This window comes from Trypanosoma cruzi, genomic scaffold (assembly GCF_000209065.1).
Source record: "Trypanosoma cruzi strain CL Brener 1047053516259 genomic scaffold, whole genome shotgun sequence".
NCBI lineage: Eukaryota > Euglenozoa > Kinetoplastea > Trypanosomatida > Trypanosomatidae > Trypanosoma > Trypanosoma cruzi.
In genome coordinates this window covers 77,548-98,383 of record NW_001849462.1, presented here as the reverse complement: position 1 = coordinate 98,383, position 20,836 = coordinate 77,548, and the positions used below count along the sequence as shown (strand labels likewise).

General features: G+C 54.7%; 5 protein-coding genes and 5 pseudogenes across 5 annotated transcripts, besides 3 other annotated features; all 10 read left to right on the top strand.

The window, feature by feature from the left end:
• Tc00.1047053504155.293 (mucin-associated surface protein (MASP), putative) lies at positions 1 to 469 on the top strand (the record flags this gene model as incomplete). The annotated part of the gene is made up of 1 exon (XM_812760.1): positions 1 to 469. A coding segment is annotated over one exon (469 nt), but the record flags the coding sequence as incomplete, so codon positions are not given.
• Positions 1 to 20,836: part of a sequence feature (areas not merged during assembly with more than two copies in the genome that could not be assigned to a particular haplotype) that runs on past the window's edge.
• On the top strand, positions 1,769 to 4,126 carry Tc00.1047053504155.280 (annotated as a pseudogene).
• Positions 4,984 to 5,005: a sequence feature (AT_rich).
• Positions 5,087 to 5,111: a sequence feature (AT_rich).
• Positions 6,239 to 7,414, top strand: Tc00.1047053504155.250 (annotated as a pseudogene).
• Tc00.1047053504155.230 (mucin-associated surface protein (MASP), putative) lies at positions 8,287 to 9,375 on the top strand (the record flags this gene model as incomplete). Its single annotated transcript, XM_812758.1, has 1 exon — positions 8,287 to 9,375. One exon carries the CDS (start codon positions 8,287 to 8,289, stop codon positions 9,373 to 9,375), a length of 1,089 nt encoding a protein of 362 aa, XP_817851.1.
• Positions 10,141 to 10,860, top strand: Tc00.1047053504155.221 (annotated as a pseudogene).
• On the top strand, positions 10,889 to 11,221 carry Tc00.1047053504155.210 (uncharacterized protein; the record flags this gene model as incomplete). The annotated part of the gene is made up of 1 exon (XM_812757.1): positions 10,889 to 11,221. The coding sequence occupies one exon, from the start codon at positions 10,889 to 10,891 to the stop codon at positions 11,219 to 11,221; it is 333 nt and encodes a 110-aa protein (XP_817850.1).
• On the top strand, positions 12,122 to 13,531 carry Tc00.1047053504155.200 (annotated as a pseudogene).
• On the top strand, positions 14,382 to 15,095 carry Tc00.1047053504155.185 (annotated as a pseudogene).
• Positions 15,826 to 16,398, top strand: Tc00.1047053504155.170 (mucin TcMUCII, putative; the record flags this gene model as incomplete). Its single annotated transcript, XM_812756.1, has 1 exon — positions 15,826 to 16,398. The coding sequence occupies one exon, from the start codon at positions 15,826 to 15,828 to the stop codon at positions 16,396 to 16,398; it is 573 nt and encodes a 190-aa protein (XP_817849.1).
• On the top strand, positions 16,953 to 18,053 carry Tc00.1047053504155.160 (mucin-associated surface protein (MASP), putative; the record flags this gene model as incomplete). The annotated part of the gene is made up of 1 exon (XM_812755.1): positions 16,953 to 18,053. One exon carries the CDS (start codon positions 16,953 to 16,955, stop codon positions 18,051 to 18,053), a length of 1,101 nt encoding a protein of 366 aa, XP_817848.1.

The window sequence follows — 20,836 nt, the reverse complement described above, 5'->3', positions numbered from 1 at the left end:
AGCCAATTGTACCTGCAGAGGCATTTTCTCCTCCACCAGTCAGGAATCAAATGCCAATCTAACGCAAACGGAAGTGAAAGGAAAAAAGGAGCCCGACAAAAATACAACAACAGTAGAGGGCGCACTCACAACAGTTAACGGAGAGCACACACTGCCTGCGGGAATAGCGGAAGGAAATCTTCCACCACCTACAGAAGACAGTGTTGATTCCCGCGAACAGGATGGCGAAGACGCCACGAGTGAAGGTAAAAAAAATGCTTCGTCGCCTGAGACCGCGGCCACACCACAAAGAGACCGAGAAAAAGGCTCAGAAGGAACTGGAGGAGATACAAAAGCAACGACAGTAACCGCCAACACAACTGATACGACGAGCACACAAAACAGTGACGGCAGCACCGCGGTCCCCCACACCACCTCCCCTCTTTTGCTTCTTCTTGTCGCGGCTGCGGCTGCGGTGGTGGCCGCGTGAGAGTGAGTGTGAGAGAGCCGTGCACCGCCCGCACACACACTCTTCCTTCTCTCTCTGTGTGTGTGTGTCCCCTTGCATGGACTCTCGCCCTCACCTCACCCCACGAGGCACACACAATAATGTGCCCATTGTATATATGCATGCACACCCATGCAGGCCCGTTGGTGCTCTTTTTTGCATGACACGCACCGCTGCCGTCCTGCCTGGCTGCATGGGCGGAGCACCGTAACTGTTTCTGTTTTGTTTTTATTGCATTGAGTGGGCGACCTCTCTCTCTCTCCCTGTGTGTGTGTTTTGCTTTACGGGAGCAATGAGAGTGTGTGTGCGCTGGTCGTCCCACGCTTCGGCTTTTTGTTTTGTTTTCCTTTTTGATTTTGTGGTTGAGTGCATCCATTCCGCGGCTGCGTGTGTGTGTGTGTGTGTGCGATGATATGAGTAATTTGCGTGTGTGCTATCTGCCTCTCTCTGCCGTTGCTTTCTTCAGACTCTCTTGGGGCGCACAGCTGCTCCGCAAGTATAGGCGCTGCCAAACACACAAGCACATGCACACGCCATGCCGTGTTTAAAACGCTGAGAATGCACGCACGCACGGGATTGTGGCTGCGGCGGTTGCTCTTTGCGAGGAGGGAAGGAGTATGCGATTTGCCTCGTTGACATGTTGCTGTTGTTATGTTTGCAGCGTGCAGCCAGTGAGTGGTGTGGCAGTGAGGGTGGCTGGGACGAGTGCTGTTTTTTTTTTTTGCCACCCACCTGCAGCACGTTTCATTGTGCCTCTTTTGCTTTCCATCGGCAGGTGGCGGATTCTTCGGTTGTGCGGGGTGATGTGCGCCAGCGGCGGAGCGGGTGCGATGGAGGGACAGGAATTAAACTACCGGCGGCAGCGTGTCGGTGTTTCGAGGGCGGCTGTGCTCTTTTGCATCTCGCTGGTTGATTGTGTGTGGGCGTTTTTCTGGTTGTTCAACGTGTGCTGACGCGTGACGAATAATGACGCACTCTCTGTCACCCCTCCTGCTGCTGGTGGTGGCAGTCGCTGTGTGTTCCCGGTGCACTGTTCTTTCTTCTCGTTCCGTGTGTCTGTTTGCGTGAGTTGTTGTTGTTGGGAGTGACTGCAGTGCGGGTGATGGTGCCACTCACTGTGGATGGGTGACGGTGTTCACTGTTTCCTTCTTTTTATTATCCTGTTTTTCCTCATTTCTTTCACTCTCTTACGAAGAAAGCAAACAAGCGCTAAACGCCAGTGTGAAATTGCAAGGCTCTGAAAGGACCAACGGCACACACACCGCCCACACACATATTTATATGCTCTCACGTGCTGCTGCAGTCATGGCATCCCGCACACACAACCGTCGCCGCGTGACCGGATCCAGCGGAAGGAGGAGGGAAGGAAGAGAGAGTGAGCCGCAGAGGCCCAACATGTCCCGGCGTGTGTTTACTTCCGCGGTGCTGCTGCTCCTCGTCGTGATGATGTGCTGCACCGGTGGTGCTGCATCCAGTCAGGACGTGCCTTCAGCTTCGGGATCTTCAAAGGGGGAACGTTATGTTTGGAGAGACGTGAAAGATGAAGAAACAGTGAGTTTGCTTCGTGTTCCCGGTCTTGTTGAGATAGATGGTGATGTGTTTGCCGTTGCCGAGGCGCAGTGCACGGAAGCCGGCAAGAACGTTTTTACTGGGATTGCCTCGGAGCTCCTGGTATTGGCTGATCAAAAAAACCCAAAAGAGTTGGATACAACTGCAGTAACGACACAAGTGCTGGAGGAATGTTCTTCCGAAGAAGAGAATTGTGCCTGCCGTATAGCGGATCAGGCTGTCTCCCAAGGAGTGAAGAGGGTAAATGTGAGCCAACCAACAACAGTTGTGCAGGGAAGTGATATTTACATGCTTGTTGGGAAATATAGCAGTGAAGATGCTGCTGGTGAGAAGAGCGGAGCAAATGATGGGGGATTATTGCTGGTGAAAGGGGAAGTCATTGATGAAAGTGGCGGTGGCAAAAGAATCAAATGGAAAGATAATGACGATGTCTCGCGGGCATCTGTTGGCAAACTAGAATCGTGGACAGGGATGACTGGCGGCGGTGGATCGGGTGTTCATATGAATGACGGTACGCTTTTGTTCCCAGTGGAAGGCACTAAGAAGAAGGGTGAAGCACAAAACGATGAAAAGGCCGTTTCTCTGATCATTCACTCCTTGAAGGATACTAAGAGTTGGAAGCTGTCGAATTGGATGTCTGACGGTGGCTGCGGTGATCCCTCCGTCGTGGAGTGGAAGGACGGAAAACTCATGATGATGACTGCGTGTGATGATGGCCGCCGCAGGGTGTACGAGTCCGGTGACAAGGGGGATTCGTGGACGGAGGCACTCGGGACACTCTCGCGCGTGTGGGGCAACAAACACGAGGGAAATGTGAAGGGCGTTGGAAGCGGTTTCATCACAGCGAAGATTGAGGACAGGGACGTGATGCTCGTCACTCTGCCTGTGTATGCCAAGACTGAGAGCGAAGAAAATTGAAAGGAAAAGGAAAAGGGCGTACTCCATCTTTGGCTGACGGACAATACGCACATTGTTGATATTGGGCTGGCATCTGTGGAAGGAGACGATGAGGTTGCCGCCAGCGCCCTGTTGTACAAAGTTGGAGATAATAATGAGTTGATTGCACTGTACGAGAAGAAGAAGGGCGATGAGAACAAACCATCACTCGGTATGGTCTCTGTGCTTCTGACTGCGCAGCTGGAGCGTGTGAAGGATGTGCTGACGACCTGGAAGAAAGTGGACGAACGTGTCTGTCAGCTGTGCACCACTTCACTTGCTCAGAAGGATCCCTTAGCTGACACTGCCTGCACTGATAAGATCACGGATGGGCTGGTAGGCTTTTTGTCCGGCAACTTCTCTTATAACACATGGAGGGACGAGTACCTTGGGGTGAACGCCACAGTAAAGAACGGTGCAGCAAAGGCAGAGCCTTCCGATGGCGTGACCTTCCGGGGAGCGTGGGCGGAGTGGCCCGTTGGCGCGCAGGGGGAGAATCAGCTGTACCACTTTGCGAACTACAACTTCACTCTTGTGGCGACGGTGTCCATCGACAAGGTGCCGAAGGAGGGTGATACTCCCGTTCCTTTGATGGGTGCGAAGAAGATGAATGATGGGAAGACTCTATTCCTGGGACTGTCGTACAACAACAACGGAAAGAAGTGGATGCTACTGTGCGGTGACGGAACAACTAAATCTGGGGAGCTCAGCAGCAATTGGGAACCGGGGACAAAACGCCACGTGGTAATTTTGCTACGGAACGGCAACCAGAGCTCCGCGTACGTTGATGGTAGGCGTGTGGAAGGTGCGCCATTAGATTTGAAGGATAAAGGTTCGAAAGGGATATCACACTTCTACATTGGAGGGGATGGAGACAGCGCGGGGAGCCGAGAAGGCGTGTCCGTGACGGTGACGAACGTCCTGCTGTACAACCGCCCGTTGAGTGACATTGAGCTTACTGTGCTTAACACAATCAAACTTTCTATTCCACAAACAGCGGAAGAAGGAGAAACGGATGAAGGTACCGCTCTTGACGGTGGAGCACACGGTGATGCCAGCAATCATTGCGGAAGCGAACTGCTGCCATCGCTGCTTCTGCTTCTGTTGGGACTGTGGTGGTTTGCGGCTCTGTGAGGCGTGACTGGCAGCCGCGTGGGACACTTGCGACCTCCCCAGCAGCGACACACACACCTGGTAATGAACCTCTCTCGTTAAATAACTTTTATTAACTTTTCTCCTTGTCTGCTTTGCTGTGCGATTTTAATTTATTTGTCTTTTTTTCTTTGTTGTGCGATTGGGCGTCTTTTCTTTTAAAAAACTCTTTTCTGTTTTTATCTCTATTCCATCATACCCCCAACACTTTTTCTGCTTTTGGGGCAATCACTATGGACGTTTTTTCTTTTCTGCTTTTCCCTCTTTAATTGTTTCTGCTGCACTCTTCCTGTGAGGGGTGCCGTGTGTTCCCGCCCAACTGCTCCACTCGCACACCCACCGACACGCTCACGACGACGGCCCTGTGCGCCTCGCCTGCTGCACGCATGAGGCGGGGCCGCGACGAACGGCGCGCTGAGGGAGCCGTGACGTGTGGGCGTGCGACGAGGGCCTGTGGGGCGGAGCACACATTTCTTCCCTCTTGTTTTGTTTTCTTTGCGGCCAGGGCGGGCAGACACCCGCAGCGCCACACACACAGCCACACCCTGCCGCCGTGTTTTTAAGATTTTTTTTTGTGTTTATTTTACGCGCTGGCAGTCCCGTCAGCATTTCTCTCCCCTCTGATGATTTCTTTTCTTTTGCTGCGCTCACTCTCCCGATGGAGTGAGGCGACTCCCGTCATGTCTGCGTGCTTCTCTCAGTCCCCACACACGAGTGACTGTGCTCTGCGGGCCGCACTCACACGCCGATGGGAGGGCTGAGGGGAGCAGCAACACGCAGATGACCGCATGAAATATAAACGCTGTGCGGACACACGGAGGGTCGGACGGTTGAAAGACATTTAAATATATTTTTAATTTTCTTTTGCGGGCAAAATAAATACAGACAGTTTGGTGTGGCCACAAGGCAGAATTTTAAAATTGTGTGGAACAGTAATGGACGATTTTTTTTTATTTATAATTATTTTGTGTGATGGGGTTTTATATAAGACGAGGGGAAAGCTTTTTTTCGTTTTGGATAAATCTTGTGTGAATCGCCGCTGCTTGGGCTGCACTGCAGTCATGAGTTTGAGCGGTCTTCTTCTTGTTGTTTCCGCTATGCGTCTCCGCTGTACATTTTTGTGCGTCCCCTCACATACTCTGCTCCCTTTTCTACTTCTTTGCTTTGTGTTGCTGCAGGCACACACAACCACACACACACAAGATGCACATTGCAGTGGATTTGGATGCTTCTTTTGCGGTGCATGCTGGCAGTTGCGTGTGGCTGTTGTCTTCTTCCGTGGCCATGAGGAGAAGGGAGGAGAGGGAGCGCGCACCCCGCGTCTAATTTCCTGCGGGTGTGATGCACCGCGTGTGGATGCGTTGAGTTGGGCTCCGTGTCCCATTGAGGACGGGATGGCGGGAAATTTTGTTGCCGCGTCATGGATGGATGAGGGTGCACTGGCGCGTGTGGCTGTTGTGGTGGGTGCTTGCTCCGTGTGTGTGCTGCTGCTGGGAGTCGTGGAGATGTATCTGGCGATGCGGACGCGGTGGTTGTGCCGATGGATGTGTCGTGTGCTCCGAGTGACGGCAGCCTGAGCTATCGCGTGTGTGTGGAGGAAGTGTTCTGCTGCCAGTGCTGAGGCTCAGTGTGAGAATTATACTTTCAGTGGCTTTGGTGTGCGCATGCATGGCAGGAATGGTGAGCTGGGTGCTGTGTGCCATGTGGCCAGTGCGGTGCACACATGTAGCAACTGTGCTGCCAGCTGTGCAACGAAGGAGGAAGGGGCCACCGTTGCCTTCACGATGAATGTGACGACGCATAAATACGCCGGCCCTTATGAATTGTGGTGGCGTCAATTCTCCCGATGGAGCCATCCATCCGCCTGCACGGAGCAGCGATGCTGACCGGACGGGCATCCGTCAGTTGCTGCCACCCCGTGAAGGGAAGGATGACACAAAATCTGGCGAGACAACTGCGATGCAAGTTAATGCTGAGCCGTCACGTCAGAACGCGGATTGGCGACGGTCTGCGGCGGCTGACGCACCCAACACCGTCGATCCGAGTCCCGCATCCAACACGGCGACCAACACGTCCGGGACGAGGCCTGAGTTTGCTCACGTTTAAAATATCAATGTGGCTCCGGCACCACCCGAAAGAAGGCCCACGCCTGTCACCGAGCCAAAGGAGGATGCCATTGATGATGCGATGAGTGGTTCAATAAATGTTGAGTTACCTCCAGGGAGTCGATCTATTTGTTCTGCGGACGACGCTGGTGCAGCCGACAGATGGGATTTTTCCGGTTACGACGAGGGATTCATTTGCTTCACCCTCTCTCGTCAGTGCTGGTGGAGTAATTGCTGCTTTCGCCTAGGGTCACATGGATGCCGAATATCAACTTGGTCAATTAAGTAAGCCCTTTTCTTCTGATGTTGTTGCGGGGTACATCGACTCTGTGTGGAATTGGTCCACTGTTGTTGGTGAGTTCAATAAAAGGATACATGGATGGCACACACTGTACCTGGTGCAGCGGAGGGAGAGGAGAGTTTGGGTGTTGTGCTCTGCCTCACAACAATCACGAAGGGCAACGGAGTGTTTCCTCTTGCGGGAGGCTCTGATGTGTCCTACGAAGGTGGGTGTTGGAGAGAGGGCGGCTTGGAGCTGAAACTGTTTGTGGGCGATGTCACGAATCCCACGGGTGGCAAGCGGAGTGAGTGGATCGAATGTGGCGACCCCAAACCACTCTTGAAACGGATCTCTTCTGCTTCTCACGAAGGTGACTGGACGGAGTTCACTGCTTCTGGTGGCGCAGGTGTTGTGATGGAGGATGGCACGCTCGTGTTTTCTCTGATGGCGGTGGATGAAGCAGAAGACGTTTACTCCGCGATCATTTACTCGACGGACAACGGCAGTGCCTGGGCGCTCTCTGAGGACATTTCCCGTGCGGAATGCCTTAACCCCCGCGTCACCGAATGGGAGGGATAACTTCTCATGAGTGTTGACTGCGAGAATAGGCAGAGGGTGTGGGAGTCGCGTGGCATGGGGACAGCGTGGACGGAGGCCATCGGGACACTCTCAGCCGTGTGGGTCAACGCACGATCGGGAGTCCCTCAGAAGGAAAGCTTGCGCGTGGATGCCCTCATCACCGCGACCATTGAGGAAAGGAGGGTCATGCTGTGCACTCAGAGAGGGCATCCCTCGGGGAAGAAAAGGACCACTGCGCTCTGCCTTTGGGTCACGGACAACAACCGCACGTTTTCTGTTGGATTGGTTGCCATGGACAGTGCTTCAAAGTGGAAGACAGAACTGAAGGACTGCGGTATGTAATTGGATGCTCTCCTTTCGTTGCCTTGTTTCTTCTCTGCGCATGGCACTATCTTGCGGTGCGACTTGGATGGCGTTGCTATTACATGTGCCCTTGTGTATGCGCTGTGCTGCGGGCATCTTTTCCCCATGACACCGTCTTTTTGTGTGTGTGGGTGAGTGAAGGGAGCAGAGATGCGTGATGGAGCGTGAGTGGCCGCTGTTTCCGCACATTGGATCTTCCATACATGTGGCACCTCTCGGCAGTCTCTTGCAGCAGCAGGCCGTGGATTGAGAGGCTTCTAGGGTCTGCTCCAACCACAAGTACAACGAGGACAACAAGGTGCAGTGCGTGACGGCCAGCCTGATCTGCGTGTGGTTGCAGTGCATGGAGCACGTGGGCCAGTACGCGTTTGGCGTTGCTCATGATTGTGGAGCAGAGGCGCCACGACACTGTGGCGCTGTGTGTGTTGTGCGCCGGGGCATGGCGACGATTGTGAGGACACGGAGCTGTTCGACTGGGAGGAGCTGGCGTACGTTGCGGCGCAGCGGGAGCGCATGACGGCTGCGTGTGCTGGGAGGGTCCGACGATCCTGAGGCCTGTGCTGGAGGGCCGCGTGTTGAAGTGAGCGTGGCGTGCCTGTGAGGATCTGAGAAGAGGGAATAACAGTAATGGTGACTGTGGGAGTGTGAGGAACGGTGCACGGCGAGGGGCATTCCTTTGTTTTGATTGTGGTGCGTGACTCTCATTGCTCGATGGGACGGTGCGGTGGCTGTGTGACTTGTCTCTCCTCTTTTGCTTCCTCTGCGTTGACGGGGAGTTTGTTTGTGCTGAAGGCTGCACGCAAGTGACAGGAGTGATGGCGATGATGATGACTGGCCGTGTGCTGCTGGTGTGTGCCCTCTGCGTGCTGTGGTGCGGTGCCGGCAGATGTCAAGAAGCACTCTTAGTTTCTCAGTCTGAAGTGCCCGGTGCAATTGAGGGGGACGGAGGACAGCCACGGGGTTCATCAGGCTTTAAAATGCCAGAATCACACGCACCAGGCTCAGAAGCCTCAGTACGAGAGGTTCAGCAAGAACAAGATCCGTCCCCACCTCGTGAAGAAACTCAGTTAGGAACCAAAGGTGGTAATATGGTAGAAAAGGCAAAAGAAAAAGGTGCTGCCAAAGACGCTGGAAAAGAAGGGGAATTGGATGGAAAAACTATTGAGCTAAAAAAGCCTGAAGACAAACTGACGTCTGTGGAGGGCCAGCAGTTGAATAACAATGAAGGCTTGCATCCGACAACATTGAATGGACCTAATGGAGTTGAAACGACAACACCATCAAGAGAAATTTTGTCAGTTCGTGAAGATCAACAAGATTTGTCGAGTTCTCTGCTGCCTCCGTTACACAACACCTCACCGGGTGGAACTCCACCATCCACTCCTGCAGCTGGCCGTGCTGACACAAAAAGCCACGAAAACGACATTGGCAAGAAGAATTCTCAACAGTCTGTGGTAGGAGACATTGGACAGAACAATGACACCGGCGAAAAAGCTGTCGATTCAACGGGTGAAGAAGAAGGTTCACGATTGTCAGTCGCGACAGTTGAGGAAATGAGTGAGACAACAAAGAAAAGCGACAGCGGCGGCACCGCGACAACTACAGCTGTGGGGACTGACATTGGCACGGAAGAAACTCCGCCCACCAATCATCCGAGCAAACCCTCCACTGAAGGCGCCACAACACCCGGAACGACTTCCGATGGTGAAGCCGCATCAACCAACAAATACGATACAGTCTCTCAGAATGCAGGTTCCACAACAGCGGCAACCACGAACGCCACAACAGGTGACACGGCGAAGAAAGGCGACAGCGACAGCAGCACCGCGGTCCCCCACACCACCTCCCCTCTTTTGCTTCTTCTTGTTGCGTGTGCGGCGGCGGCTGCGGTGGTGGCCGCGTGAGAGTGAGTGTGAGAGAGCCGTGCACCGCCCGCACACACACTCTTCCTTCACTCTCTGTGTGTGTGTGTCCCCTTGCATGGACTCTCGCCCTCACCTCACCCCACGAGGCACACACATGATGTGCCCATTGTATATATGCATGCACACCCATGCAGGCCCGTTGGTGCTCTCTTTTGCACGACACGCACCGCTGCCGTCCTGCCTGGCTGCATGGGCGGAGCACCGTAACTGTTTCTGTTTTGTTTTTATTGCATTGAGTGGGCGACCTCTCTCTCTCTCCCTCTGTGTGTGTGTTTTGCTTTACGGGAGTAATGAGAGAGTGTGTGCGCTGGTCGTCCCACGCTTCGGCTTTTTGTTTTATTGTTTTACTTGTGTTGTGGTTGAGTGCACACGTTGCACTTTCTGATCGGCTGCATGCTTTGGATGCGGACACTGGAGTTTTCTTTTTTATATATGTTTTTGTTTTTGTTGAGGAAGCGCCAGTTTCTTGTATTCTTGTAAAGTCATTAAGATTGTCTTTGGCTTATGAAATGAGTCCTGTGATTCACGTCACCATGCGGTCTGCATCGCCTCTGGTGCTGCTATTGATGATCTGTGCGATGTGATTTGTCGGCGGGTGTCCTGCTTTCATCCTGAAGTGTTCCTTATTTCGAGACGATGTGGTGCGCTCCCACGGCGAGGTTTATCTTGTTTACGGTGAGGAGAATGCATCTCAGGGCGCAGGATGCATTGCGGATGTGCAGCGGGATCCGGAAGGACCGACAGGTGCCCTTCCGCATCAAGACGTCAAAAAAAGACTTGTGTGACATCAGGAAGGACTGCGGCTTCTTTTGGCGTTGCGCAGTAAATTCTTTGGACGACGCGTTTGGCTGTAAGAATGGTGCTTTGACCCCTGCGCACGAGAACATCCTTGCCGAGGAGACTGTCCCTGCTGCTGTAAACCCGCATGCGGATCGTCTGCTCTTCCAGCCACTGGAGGGTCCGCTGACTGTGTCCTCATTTGCCACGGGCAGCGTTTGCAGTTGTTTTACGGTAACTTCTGGGCATCGTTCCGCTGGTGTTTTCAATGCTGTCATGGTGCTGTACGTGGCTGCGGCGTTTGGCGGTGTGTGGGTACTGCCGTGCGCCACGCTGGAGGATGGCCGTCCAGTCGCTGGCGCCATGCACTTTTTCTGTCAGTTTTATTTCACGGATGCATCGCCACCCGCATCGCCGCGCACCTGTTGGCCCATGCTCTCGGGTTCACCTGCCCGCAGATGGCAGGCCGCAGCACGGTGAGGAATGTTGCCGGTTTGCGTGGCAGGGCGCTGTTGGCGGTGGTGCACTCGGCGACTTCCGCGATGCCTGCAGGGGAGCACCACGACTGCGACGACATTGATGGCATGGAGCTGCAGGATGACGATGGGAGCGGGAGGACGCTGGAGTCGCACTGGTCGCAGCGCCACACGAGGGATGAGTGGATGGCACCGATTGTGGGCGCCGGCTGCTGCAGAGGAAGTGCTCCGCACTGAACATGAGTGAATATTGCTACATGCTCTGCGCATTGGGCGTTTCTGCCAGGTGCTGCGCGTCGGAACGGTATTCCAGCGGTTGGTGTAGACGGAGTATCCTTGAAATGTCAGCAAAACGCCCGATGGACAGTTGCCCCATCAGTGATCCCGCACTGGATGTGAGGGATGCTGCCGCTGTTATTTGGAGGGGAGAATATTTTTCTGCGATGCCTGGGGATGAGTCATCTTCGTGGTGTCTGGACACGCTTCCCACCAACACGACGGATGCGAGGGACCCGGAGGAGACACATCCGAGTGCTGTAGCGCAAGCGGCATTGAGGTGCCTCAGTATGTAGGTGCATTTGGAAGTGACTGAAAAGGGTGACGTCCGTTGTGTTCCATGCACGGACGGAGCGACGATTGCGTGGACCACTCGACCGTACGCTGAGGGAAACGCTATTTGCCGTGACCACGCGCAGGTGTGCACGATATCCGCCAACAGCGGCAGCCTACTTCCGGTGGTTCCGTGGGACGGCGAGGAGAGAGCATGTGGAGCAGGACGGTTTCACCGGCATCTACTGAACGAGGATTGCCAGGGGCATCCGTCACCGTTGCGGGGAGCATTGAGACCGACCACGGCACACCACCGAAGGATGTAGACACGGCTGTTCCCCAGAAGAATCCGTTGAAAGAGGAGAAGTGGATCCGGCCAGGATACCCCGACAGACCGCGAGAATCTTCTCTCGGCGGCAGGGATCGAAGCAGCGAGACGGACGGCGAGCAGGCCCGTCCCCGACTCCTGGTGATGACACTGTTGCTGCTGCTTGTCCCTGTACGCTGCTTCTTCTGCTTGTCTCTGCTGCTGCCGTGGCAACACTCTATCGATTTGCGGTGTGGTCGGCGTTGCGCTGCAAGGGGACTGCGCTTCCTTCTGCGTGGCCTGCAATCAGCACTGGAAGCCCAATAGAAAAACATCCATTTCAATGGTTCCCTTTCTCCATATGCATGTGCTGTGTGTACTCCGTCTGACTTTGTGTTTGAAATTGGTTGTATCTACGATCCACATATCTCTTCTTGTGTTGGTTGCCGATGTGGACAGCCGTATGGTATTATGGCATTGCTTGTGTGCTTGTTAGGTTTTCTGAGATGCACATACATACACCGGTGCGAGTGAAATGTGCACACAAGACACACACACGCATATCCAAGCACATTGTCTGTGTGACTTCTAATTGACATGGTATGCGGGGCGGGTTGGTGCGGTCAAGGCCGACGGAAGCTGGCAGCCGCGTGAGTCCAGCAATGGCGTTTGTGGTTGTGTGCGGGATCATATGTTCCATCACATGCTTGACGCCGTTCATGGACTGTCCAAAGTTTTTTACTGCGATGCCCATGCTGCGTCTGCGCTGAGCTGCTCACTGCGTCACCATGATCTCATGGAGCACGGCGTGACGCTGCTCGGGGACCTCATGACGCCGCGGCAGCCGGTTATCAGCAGCCCTGCGCGCTACTTTTTTGCCGTGGAGGATTCGTCTGTGAGCCGCGTGGCTGAGGATTGGATGGCAAAGGTCCCGTACAGGGATGCACACATCTTTGCGTTGTGGTGCACCCCGCATCGCCGCCTTCAGCAACTGGTGCGGGCTCGGATAGCGCCGAGGGCGATGCGTTTGAAGGACAGTATGTTAGACTTCGCCGCCACTGAAGTGCTGGTGTTCCACCCCAGCATGCAGAATGAGTTCTTTCAGCTGCTGTCGCCACTGTCGCCGCCGACTCGAGAATCCGTTTTGAACGTTGCTGAGTCACTTATTGTGGCGGCTTTTCACGCCATGAACAACGGTGTGCCTGTCATTTGCCAAAAAAAACAGAGGCAGCATCTGCCATGGGTTTGCCAGGACCTTTTTTGAGGGCTTTTCAGGCTCTGCTACGACGAGCCGGATTTCACATAGTGGCGCCGACAGCTGCGGCAACCCGGTGCGGATCATCGTTGATTGGGGCTGTGTCACGGTGACGCCGCTGATGCACCAACGCACATGTCAGTTTGTGCTTGATGACCTGATGCCGCTGGAGAATAACTTGTATGAGCAGACCTGTAGGAATCGTCTGGGTGAGGGCTCGAAGCGGCAGTAATTGATGAGGAAGATGTATACTGGTGCTCCTACCGTCATTGTTTTCTTGCGCAGTGCGTGTAGGAGCCTTCGGTGGCGCTGAAAAAACTCCACGCGTATCACCCGGGATTGGCGCAGGGCGTGGAGCCGAAGGCCAATCTTGCGGAGTTGAGCAGTGCGGTGCGGGCTCCGCCGGAGTTTCGGGAGAGGCAAGCCGGACTGTCGCTGCACATCGATTTTTTGCGCGAGGCTTGTGGCACAGTACCGGGAGAAGCGACTGGCGGAGGTGCGGGGGGTGGAACAAGACATCGCCGTTGGGCACAAACTCCTCAGGAAATACCTGAATGGCGTGCGGCACCTGACGAGGGATACCGCAATGCCCTGGCCTGTGCGACTGTGTCTTCTCCTGTTGCTTGTGACTGCGAGCAGCACCGACGAGTTGACGGAGGCCAATAAGCAGCAGCTGATCCGAGACGGTGGACTGACGTTAGACGCCCATTTGTTTGCGAATCTTGAGCATGTGACGAGGAGGGCCGGGAGCGTGCAACCAGAGAGCACGGCGTCGGCGCAGGGCAAACGGAGCACGAGTGCCTCTGCGAGCAACGCCGCGACGGACGAGGATCCGTTTCTGAAGCAGAGCTGCATGATTATGGAGACGGGCAGGAATAAAACGCTGCGGGTTGGGCTGTCGTTGGCATCGGTGGAGCGCGATCATGCGATGAGGCCAAATGGCGCGAGTTGTGGTCAAAACAGTGGAGCATGAGGGAACAACGCCGGGCCGCTTCAATGGTGTGGTGGCAAATGGGAGAATCATCCAGATCTGGGTGGCGGTGATGGTGGGGCGATTGCCCTCACAACTCCTCAGCGTATTGTGCTGCTTGTTTTGGGTGGTGTAACCCGCAGCGAGAGGCGCTCGGTCCATGAGATATCCAAAAGGTATGGCCGTGAGGTGGTCATTGGGGAGCCTCGCTGCCGCGTCCTGAGGTGTGTTTGTGCAGGGAATTGGCACCCTACGGCACTGTGACTCACGGGCGAGACACGCACAGGAACGCATCGAGAGCCAAAGAGTGGAACAGATGCAACCACACACGATTGCGGGTGTCTGTGGAAATTGTGTGCGCTTCTTCCTGCATCCCGTTCCTTTCCATGAAGCGTTTCATACGATGTGCGTATGTGTGTTTCAACGGCTGCGCTGCTTGCCTTTTACCTTTGTATTCTTGCGTGTGCATTTGCAAGTCATTTCCATGCAACTAAGAAGGCGGCTAAAAAAGGAAAGACATTTGTGGGGCATGCACCCACGGCTTCAGTGTTCATCCACCGGTGCTGACCTTTTTTGCTGGGGCATTTGTGCACGCTTTCCCTCCATTGTCTATTTTTTTTTGCACAGGAATCAACAGGTGGGCATTCGTGAGTGCTGCGGCGGGCTGTTGTTGCCCTCGCCTGGACGCGCTTAACGGCGTCAGTTCCATGAATTTGTGCACAAAAGGAATGGGACTTTCTCCGGATCCTCACCGCAGGCGCATGCCGTGGACGGCCGCAAAGGAGTGTGTGCCCGGTGTTGTTCGTAGCTCCAAGGAAAAGATGGTGTTGGATGGTGCACGACGAGTGGATGTGGATTGCGTTGACCGTGCATCGCAGGTGTATCCGCTGGAGACATTGCGGGCGGCCGTCGCCACATGCGAGTACAACACATTTGGAGGAAAAAACATTTTTAATTGGTCTCTCAGGTGGAATCCAATGTGCTCAGGCAATGCTTTACGGCAAGGAGTGGCCGGAGGGGACGCACGACGAGGACGCCACTCGCACCGTCATTTATTTCCGTCGCCGCGAGACCACAACGCAGCCCGAGCCAATACGCCCTGCGGATTTTCCGAGGCGGCATGCGCTGTTCTGTTTGTCGCCACTGTTCCCCCATCCCCGAGCGTCGGTGCAGACGTCCCCGTCGATGCAAGTTCCTGTCGCTTTCGGACACATCCATTGATTGATGCGGCCGGCACCGCCCCCAGCAGCTGGTGCAGTGGGACTGGGGACGAGAACACAGCAGACCAAGTTCGGTCAGATGGTGCTGGCAGCCCTGTCAGCATCCCGCCGACTCCAGCGGCGAGCACAGAAATCGACGGGAAGGGAGAGGAATCAAATGACTGCCAGGGAAACAATTGTCTTTTAACGTCATTCCCAGTCAAACAGCCGGAAGAATTAACGACAACATCAGTCACTAACAATGACGAAGCAACAACGACCACCGCCGACAGCGACAGCACCACCGCGGCCTTCCAAGCCACCTCCCATCCTTTGCGTCTTACTGTCTCGTATGCGTGCTGCTGCTGCTGCTGCGGTGGTGGCGGTGCCTGCATGAAGTGGAGTGCGCTGAATATGAACGAGGGCCGAAGGCAACTGAACTGTTCTTGCGATAAATATTGGCTGCACTTCCCGTGGACCAACAATCCACGTGGTGTGCGGGGATCTCCCTTTTTGTTACTACTTTGCTTTTGTGTTGCTGTGTGCGCTGCACCTTTTCCTGTGTGTGTGCGTACCCTCCGTGAGGGGTGCAGGCACGACGGACCGCTCTCGCCGTGTGTGCATGCGGTGGAGCCTTGTGTGCCGCTCCTGTTTGCTTCTCCCTCTTCCATCTGTGTGTTGGTGCTGCGGCAGGGCTGTGTGTGTGTGTGTGTGTTGCCGTGGATTGGAGTGTGTGTCGTGCGTGGTGTGCGGCGTACGGTGCATGCCTGGCTGCTGCCCTCTCCTCATGTGGTGTGCCCTCTGTGTGTGTCTGCCGCACCTCTCGTCTCCCCTGTTGCTCTCCATGTCCCTCACTGTGCAGATCAGCTCCACACCACTGAACGACCACACTCACGATGATGATGTGCCGTCTGCTGTGTGCCCTGTTGGTGCTCGCCCTGTGCTGCTGCTCATCCAATGCATCGGACACTGAGCTGGCGGAACAAGATTCTTCCCAGAAGACCATGACGACGACTGCAACACAGGCAACAACCCTGACGCTCGGTCAGTCAGGTCCGAAAGGTGAGGAGTCCGGTGGGGAGAAGGGAAATACTGCCGTACTTGGAGATGGAGGAGTTACGACCGTTCCTGGACCACAATTAAATGTGACGTCCAATGTGTTAGCGACAGAAGTTAAGAACGGTATGACAGGGACAAAAAGTGACACGAGTACAGCCGCAGAGAAAGCAGGTCAGAACGCCGAAGCTTCTGCCAAGACAACCACCACTACAACACAGACACCAACTAAAACGACCACGACCACGACTGCGCCAGAGGCACCAAGTACTACGACACAGGCGACAACCACGACGACCACCAGCGCACCGTCACGTCTTCGCGAAGTCGACGGCAGCCTCGGCAGCTCTGCGTGGGTGTGTGCCCCGCTGCTGCTTGCCGTATCCGCGCTGGCGTACACCGCTGTGGGCTGAAGAGGTGTGTGCGGGCTGTGCGTGCCAGCACTCAGCCACGGGGACATGTGTACGTCTACTGTGGTCCGATGTATAAAGTAGGAGTAATAGAAAATAATGATTGTGTTTTGCTTCATTTGCTTCTGCTGCCGTGCTGTGTGCTCCGCGTTGCTTCCCACATCCGTCACGTTGAACGCATCGCGGGCACACTCATATGCATGACAAGCACAGGATTTTTTAAATGAGCGCATATCTTTGGATGCGCGCATTTGCACCGGAGCCATTTAATGCAGCTCTTGTTTTTTTTCTAACTTTATTACTCTTGTTTCCTTTTGCTTTGTTTTTACTTGTTTAGTGTTTTATTGCTGTTTAATTGCTGCGGGGCAGTGTACGTTTTTGCCCTTTCACTGATTACAGCTGTCTCATGGTGTGTGCGCTGCTGCTGGGCTGTTGCCGGTGCTGGAATCGTGCCATTTGTTGCGTGAATTGTCTCTCTTCTGTCTCTCCTTTTGCTTTCACTCTCTGTTGACGTGTTGTTAGTTTGTGCTGAGGGCTGCACGCAAGTGACGGGGGTGATGGCGATGATGATGACTGGCCGTGTGCTGCTGGTGTGTGCCCTCTGCGTGCTGTGGTGCGGTGTATGTGCGGTGGGAGTGTCAATGGCCGATGATTCTGAAAATACCGATGTAAGCCAGGGTTCAGCAAAGGGGCCACCGTCTGAACCCGCAGGCAGAAATAACGGAAAACAGGAATCTTCAGACCAAGTCAGTCAAGGGCTCCAAAAAGTAGGGGAACCGTTGGATTCAAAAAAAGAAGCGGTTGGTAATCAGAGGAAGGATCCGAAAATAGAGACACCTACGACCGACAAATCAATGGACGACAAAGGAGAAGCAGAGAAAGAACAAATAAGGGGAAGTGCAGGAGAAGAAAGTGGAGAATTACTTGAAGAACGGGAAGCGCCGCTGGATGGACAAGGTGGCGAAGGACAAGCAAGACAGGCAGGCAATGGTTCGGCGAAAGTGGGAGGTCACTCATCAGCAACAACGCCATCAGAAGGGGAACGACCAGGAACTGGCGAATCATCACCGCCAGGATCTTTATTGCCGCCAGCATCAACACAGGGAAATGGAGCAGCGATACCAGCTTCACTGCAAGGTGCACCAGCAGCGACAATGAAAACAAATGAAAAACCAGTGGAAAACCCCAGAGCAGAACCAGAAAAAGAAAAGCTGAGCAGTGAAGATGACGTGCCAGAGCAAACGTCTCAAGGAGTCAATGACGGCGTGGAGCCAAACAATGATTCACAAAAAAAGGAAAATGTTTCCGTCACACTAAAAGAACGGAATGGAGAATCTGACGGTGATTCTGAATCAACACAAACACGGCCCCTAGCCGTTGGTGATGCCTCTAATATGGACGCAGAAAGGGGCACTGAAATAGGATTGCCGAAGAATAACCCTACAGCTAACAATGCAGTAACAGAAGGTGCAAAAAGAGGTGACAATAAACATAGCACCAGGAAGGAAACACCAGTCAAAGCCACAGCTATAACAAATGACACAGCACGTACAGGCGACAGTGACGGCAGCACCGCGGTCCCCCACACCACCTCCCCTCTTTTGCTTCTTCTTCTTGTTGTTGCGTGTGCGGCTGCGGCTGCGGTGGTGGCCGCGTGAGAGTGAGGGAGAGAGAGCCGTGCACCGCCCGCACACACACTCTTCCTTCTCTCTGTGTGTTTCCCCTTGCATGGACTCTCGCCCTCACCTCACCCCACGAGGCACACACATAATGTGCCCATTGTATATATGCATGCACACCCATGCAGGCCCGTTGGTGCTCTCTTTTGCACGACACGCACCGCTGCCGTCCTGCCTGGCTGTATGGGCGGAGCACCGTAACTGTTTCTGTTTTGTTTTTATTGCATTGAGTGGGCGACCTCTCTCTCTCTCCCTCTGTGTGTGTGTTTTGCTTTACGGGAGTAATGAGAGTGTGTGCGCGCTGGTCTTCCCACGCTTCGGCTTTTTGTGTTCTTCTTTTATTGTTTTACTTGTGTTTTGGTTGAGTGCACCCATTGCTTTTTTTTTTGATTGGCAGTTTGCTTTGACCGCGTACGCCTAAATTCTCTTTTTGTATTTTTTCTTTTCTTTTTGAGATATTGTCGGTGTTTCTTACTCTTGTCAAGCCATGAAGTATTTTCTTTTACGTACAGCATGCGTCAGTTGGTTCACGTCGCCCCACAGTCTGCAGTGCTGCTGGTGCTTCTGGTTGTGATGTGTTGTGCTGGCGGGTGCTTTGCTGCCAGCCTGACGTACTCCTGCTCCTCTGACAAGGCGATGTGTGTGGACAGGGCGAAGTCGATCCCGGCTGTGGTGAGGGACGTGCCTTTTGGAGCAGAGGGGACGTCGCAGACATGTACCGTCATTGGGATGAATGGATGGGCGCCCACTCGCATCAATGTGCCGACAAGGGAGCTGGATGACACCAGGAAGTATTGCAGCTCAGAGCGGTATTGCGCAATGAATTCATTGGTGGCAATTGCGACTGTAAAGATGATGTTTTTTCTATGCTGAGAAAAGGGAATTATTTGTTATAATTTGCTGCCGCTGTTCGTTAATTGCCTGCGGGCTGCCCGTAACGATGTGGCCAGTTTTTCTTCTTAAACGGTGCTGTCGTGCGAGAGGTGATGTTCCCAATAGTCGGATGTTCAGTTGTCGAGGACGGGGGCATTGCCACAACCTGTGCGGCAGGCGTTCCCGTGTACCGTCAGGCGGCTCAGCGACTGGTGGGGTTGCCGTAGCGGAGTGGCTGAAGGGCCATGGTTGCAATTGGAGCTTGCGGAGTTGCGCTGTCCGTCTTTTGCTCGTTAACACGCCTGGCATTTTTGGTAATGACCTGCGCGTAAGGCACCTGTTGGGGAGACCGTGGAGCTGTCGCAGAATCCACATGTGAGGTCTTCTGCAACGATTGGAGTGCCATGGTGGACACGTCGGGCGTGTACCTTCATATTGTGGACGGACGAGAAGACGCTGCTGCAGCTTGGGCAGGGCGGCGTTGATCTGCTGGTCGTCTTTCTACGAGGAACTGCCGTCGACACGCCAGGTGGAGGTTCCGGAGGAGGTCGGGGTGGATCCGTCTCCTCAGTGTGGGAGGGATGGCACCACCGACATAAAAAGTCACTTGCAATCTGTGTGGCACGTGCCGGTCAGCCGAGGAGTGGACAGGAGGACGTCAATCAGCCGCTTGCTGCTCGGCAAGGAGTGGCGGTGCTCACGTCGGGAAGAGGTCACGGCGGAGGCAGGGCACAGACGCGGTCCCAACAGCACCGCAGCACAGCCGATCCCAGAGGGCAGGGACGTGGCGCCGCCATGCCTCGGGGCATCACAGGCCTTGGGATCGGGAGGGCACCAAGCTGTTTCGCACGGACCTCTAGCAGCATGGAGAAGCCACCACGGAGGGTATGATTGCGGTCCTCCCGTTTGCGGTGCACTTCAGCTCGGGGCAGGCTGCCGCTGCAACACACTCGGCCTGCTCCATTCCGTCCGTACAGATTCCTGTGGGAATGTCACGGCTGCCGCTTGTACGGTGCCTCGGTGCATCTCCAACCATGTGATCACAGTGGCCAGAGGCGTTGCACACGCCGTGGTGGAAGCATCACAGTCAGCTTCACGCAGGGAAATGGCGACATGCTTCCGTCGTGGCAGCATGCCTGCCTGTCGCGGGATGCCGTCCTCCGTCCCTGCAGTGTGGGATGGCAGATGGTGGTCCGAGTCCATGTAAACGGGTGGACGTTTAGTGGGAGACACACAGTAAACGTTGTGCAGTCACGTCGGGAACGATACGCTGCGGCCGCTGATCCGCGTTGCCTGTGCCGGGTCGTCGGACAGTTTAGATTCCATGTCGATTGGGGTGGCGGCGAGATCATCTCCTGCCGTCGTTGATGCTGAGCGACCGTCCCGCAGCTCATGGCGTGAATTCAGGTCGCAAATAACCGCTGCGGGGCCTGAGCGATGAATGGTGCTGCGCCAGTCGAGCAGCAGGGCAATTCTGAAGGGCGAAGGGCCTGAAGTTCTGAGCCACCAGACAACTACGAGGCCATCCCCATCGGGGCTGCGGCTCTTGCGGACACCACCGCAGCGGGTGATGCCGACGGAGTGACCGCAATGAAACGACTGTGCGGTTCTGTCAGTCGGGCTGCAGGCAAACCGCCTCGCCGCTCCACAACCGACAGTGCGCGGAAACTTCTCGAGGGGTGACGCCGTCGTGGTCCCCATCACGCTCGCAGCAATGCCCTGCCGCAATCACTCCCACAGAGAGAAAAGGAAGAGTGTGTGGATGTGTGCCGAGAGCACAGCGACTGTCATCTTCAGAGGAATCCAACGTGGCACCGTCCGTCACGCGTCAGCACACACCGAGCAACGCACGCACACGGCAAAACAAAAACAGGGGGCAGAGAGGAATG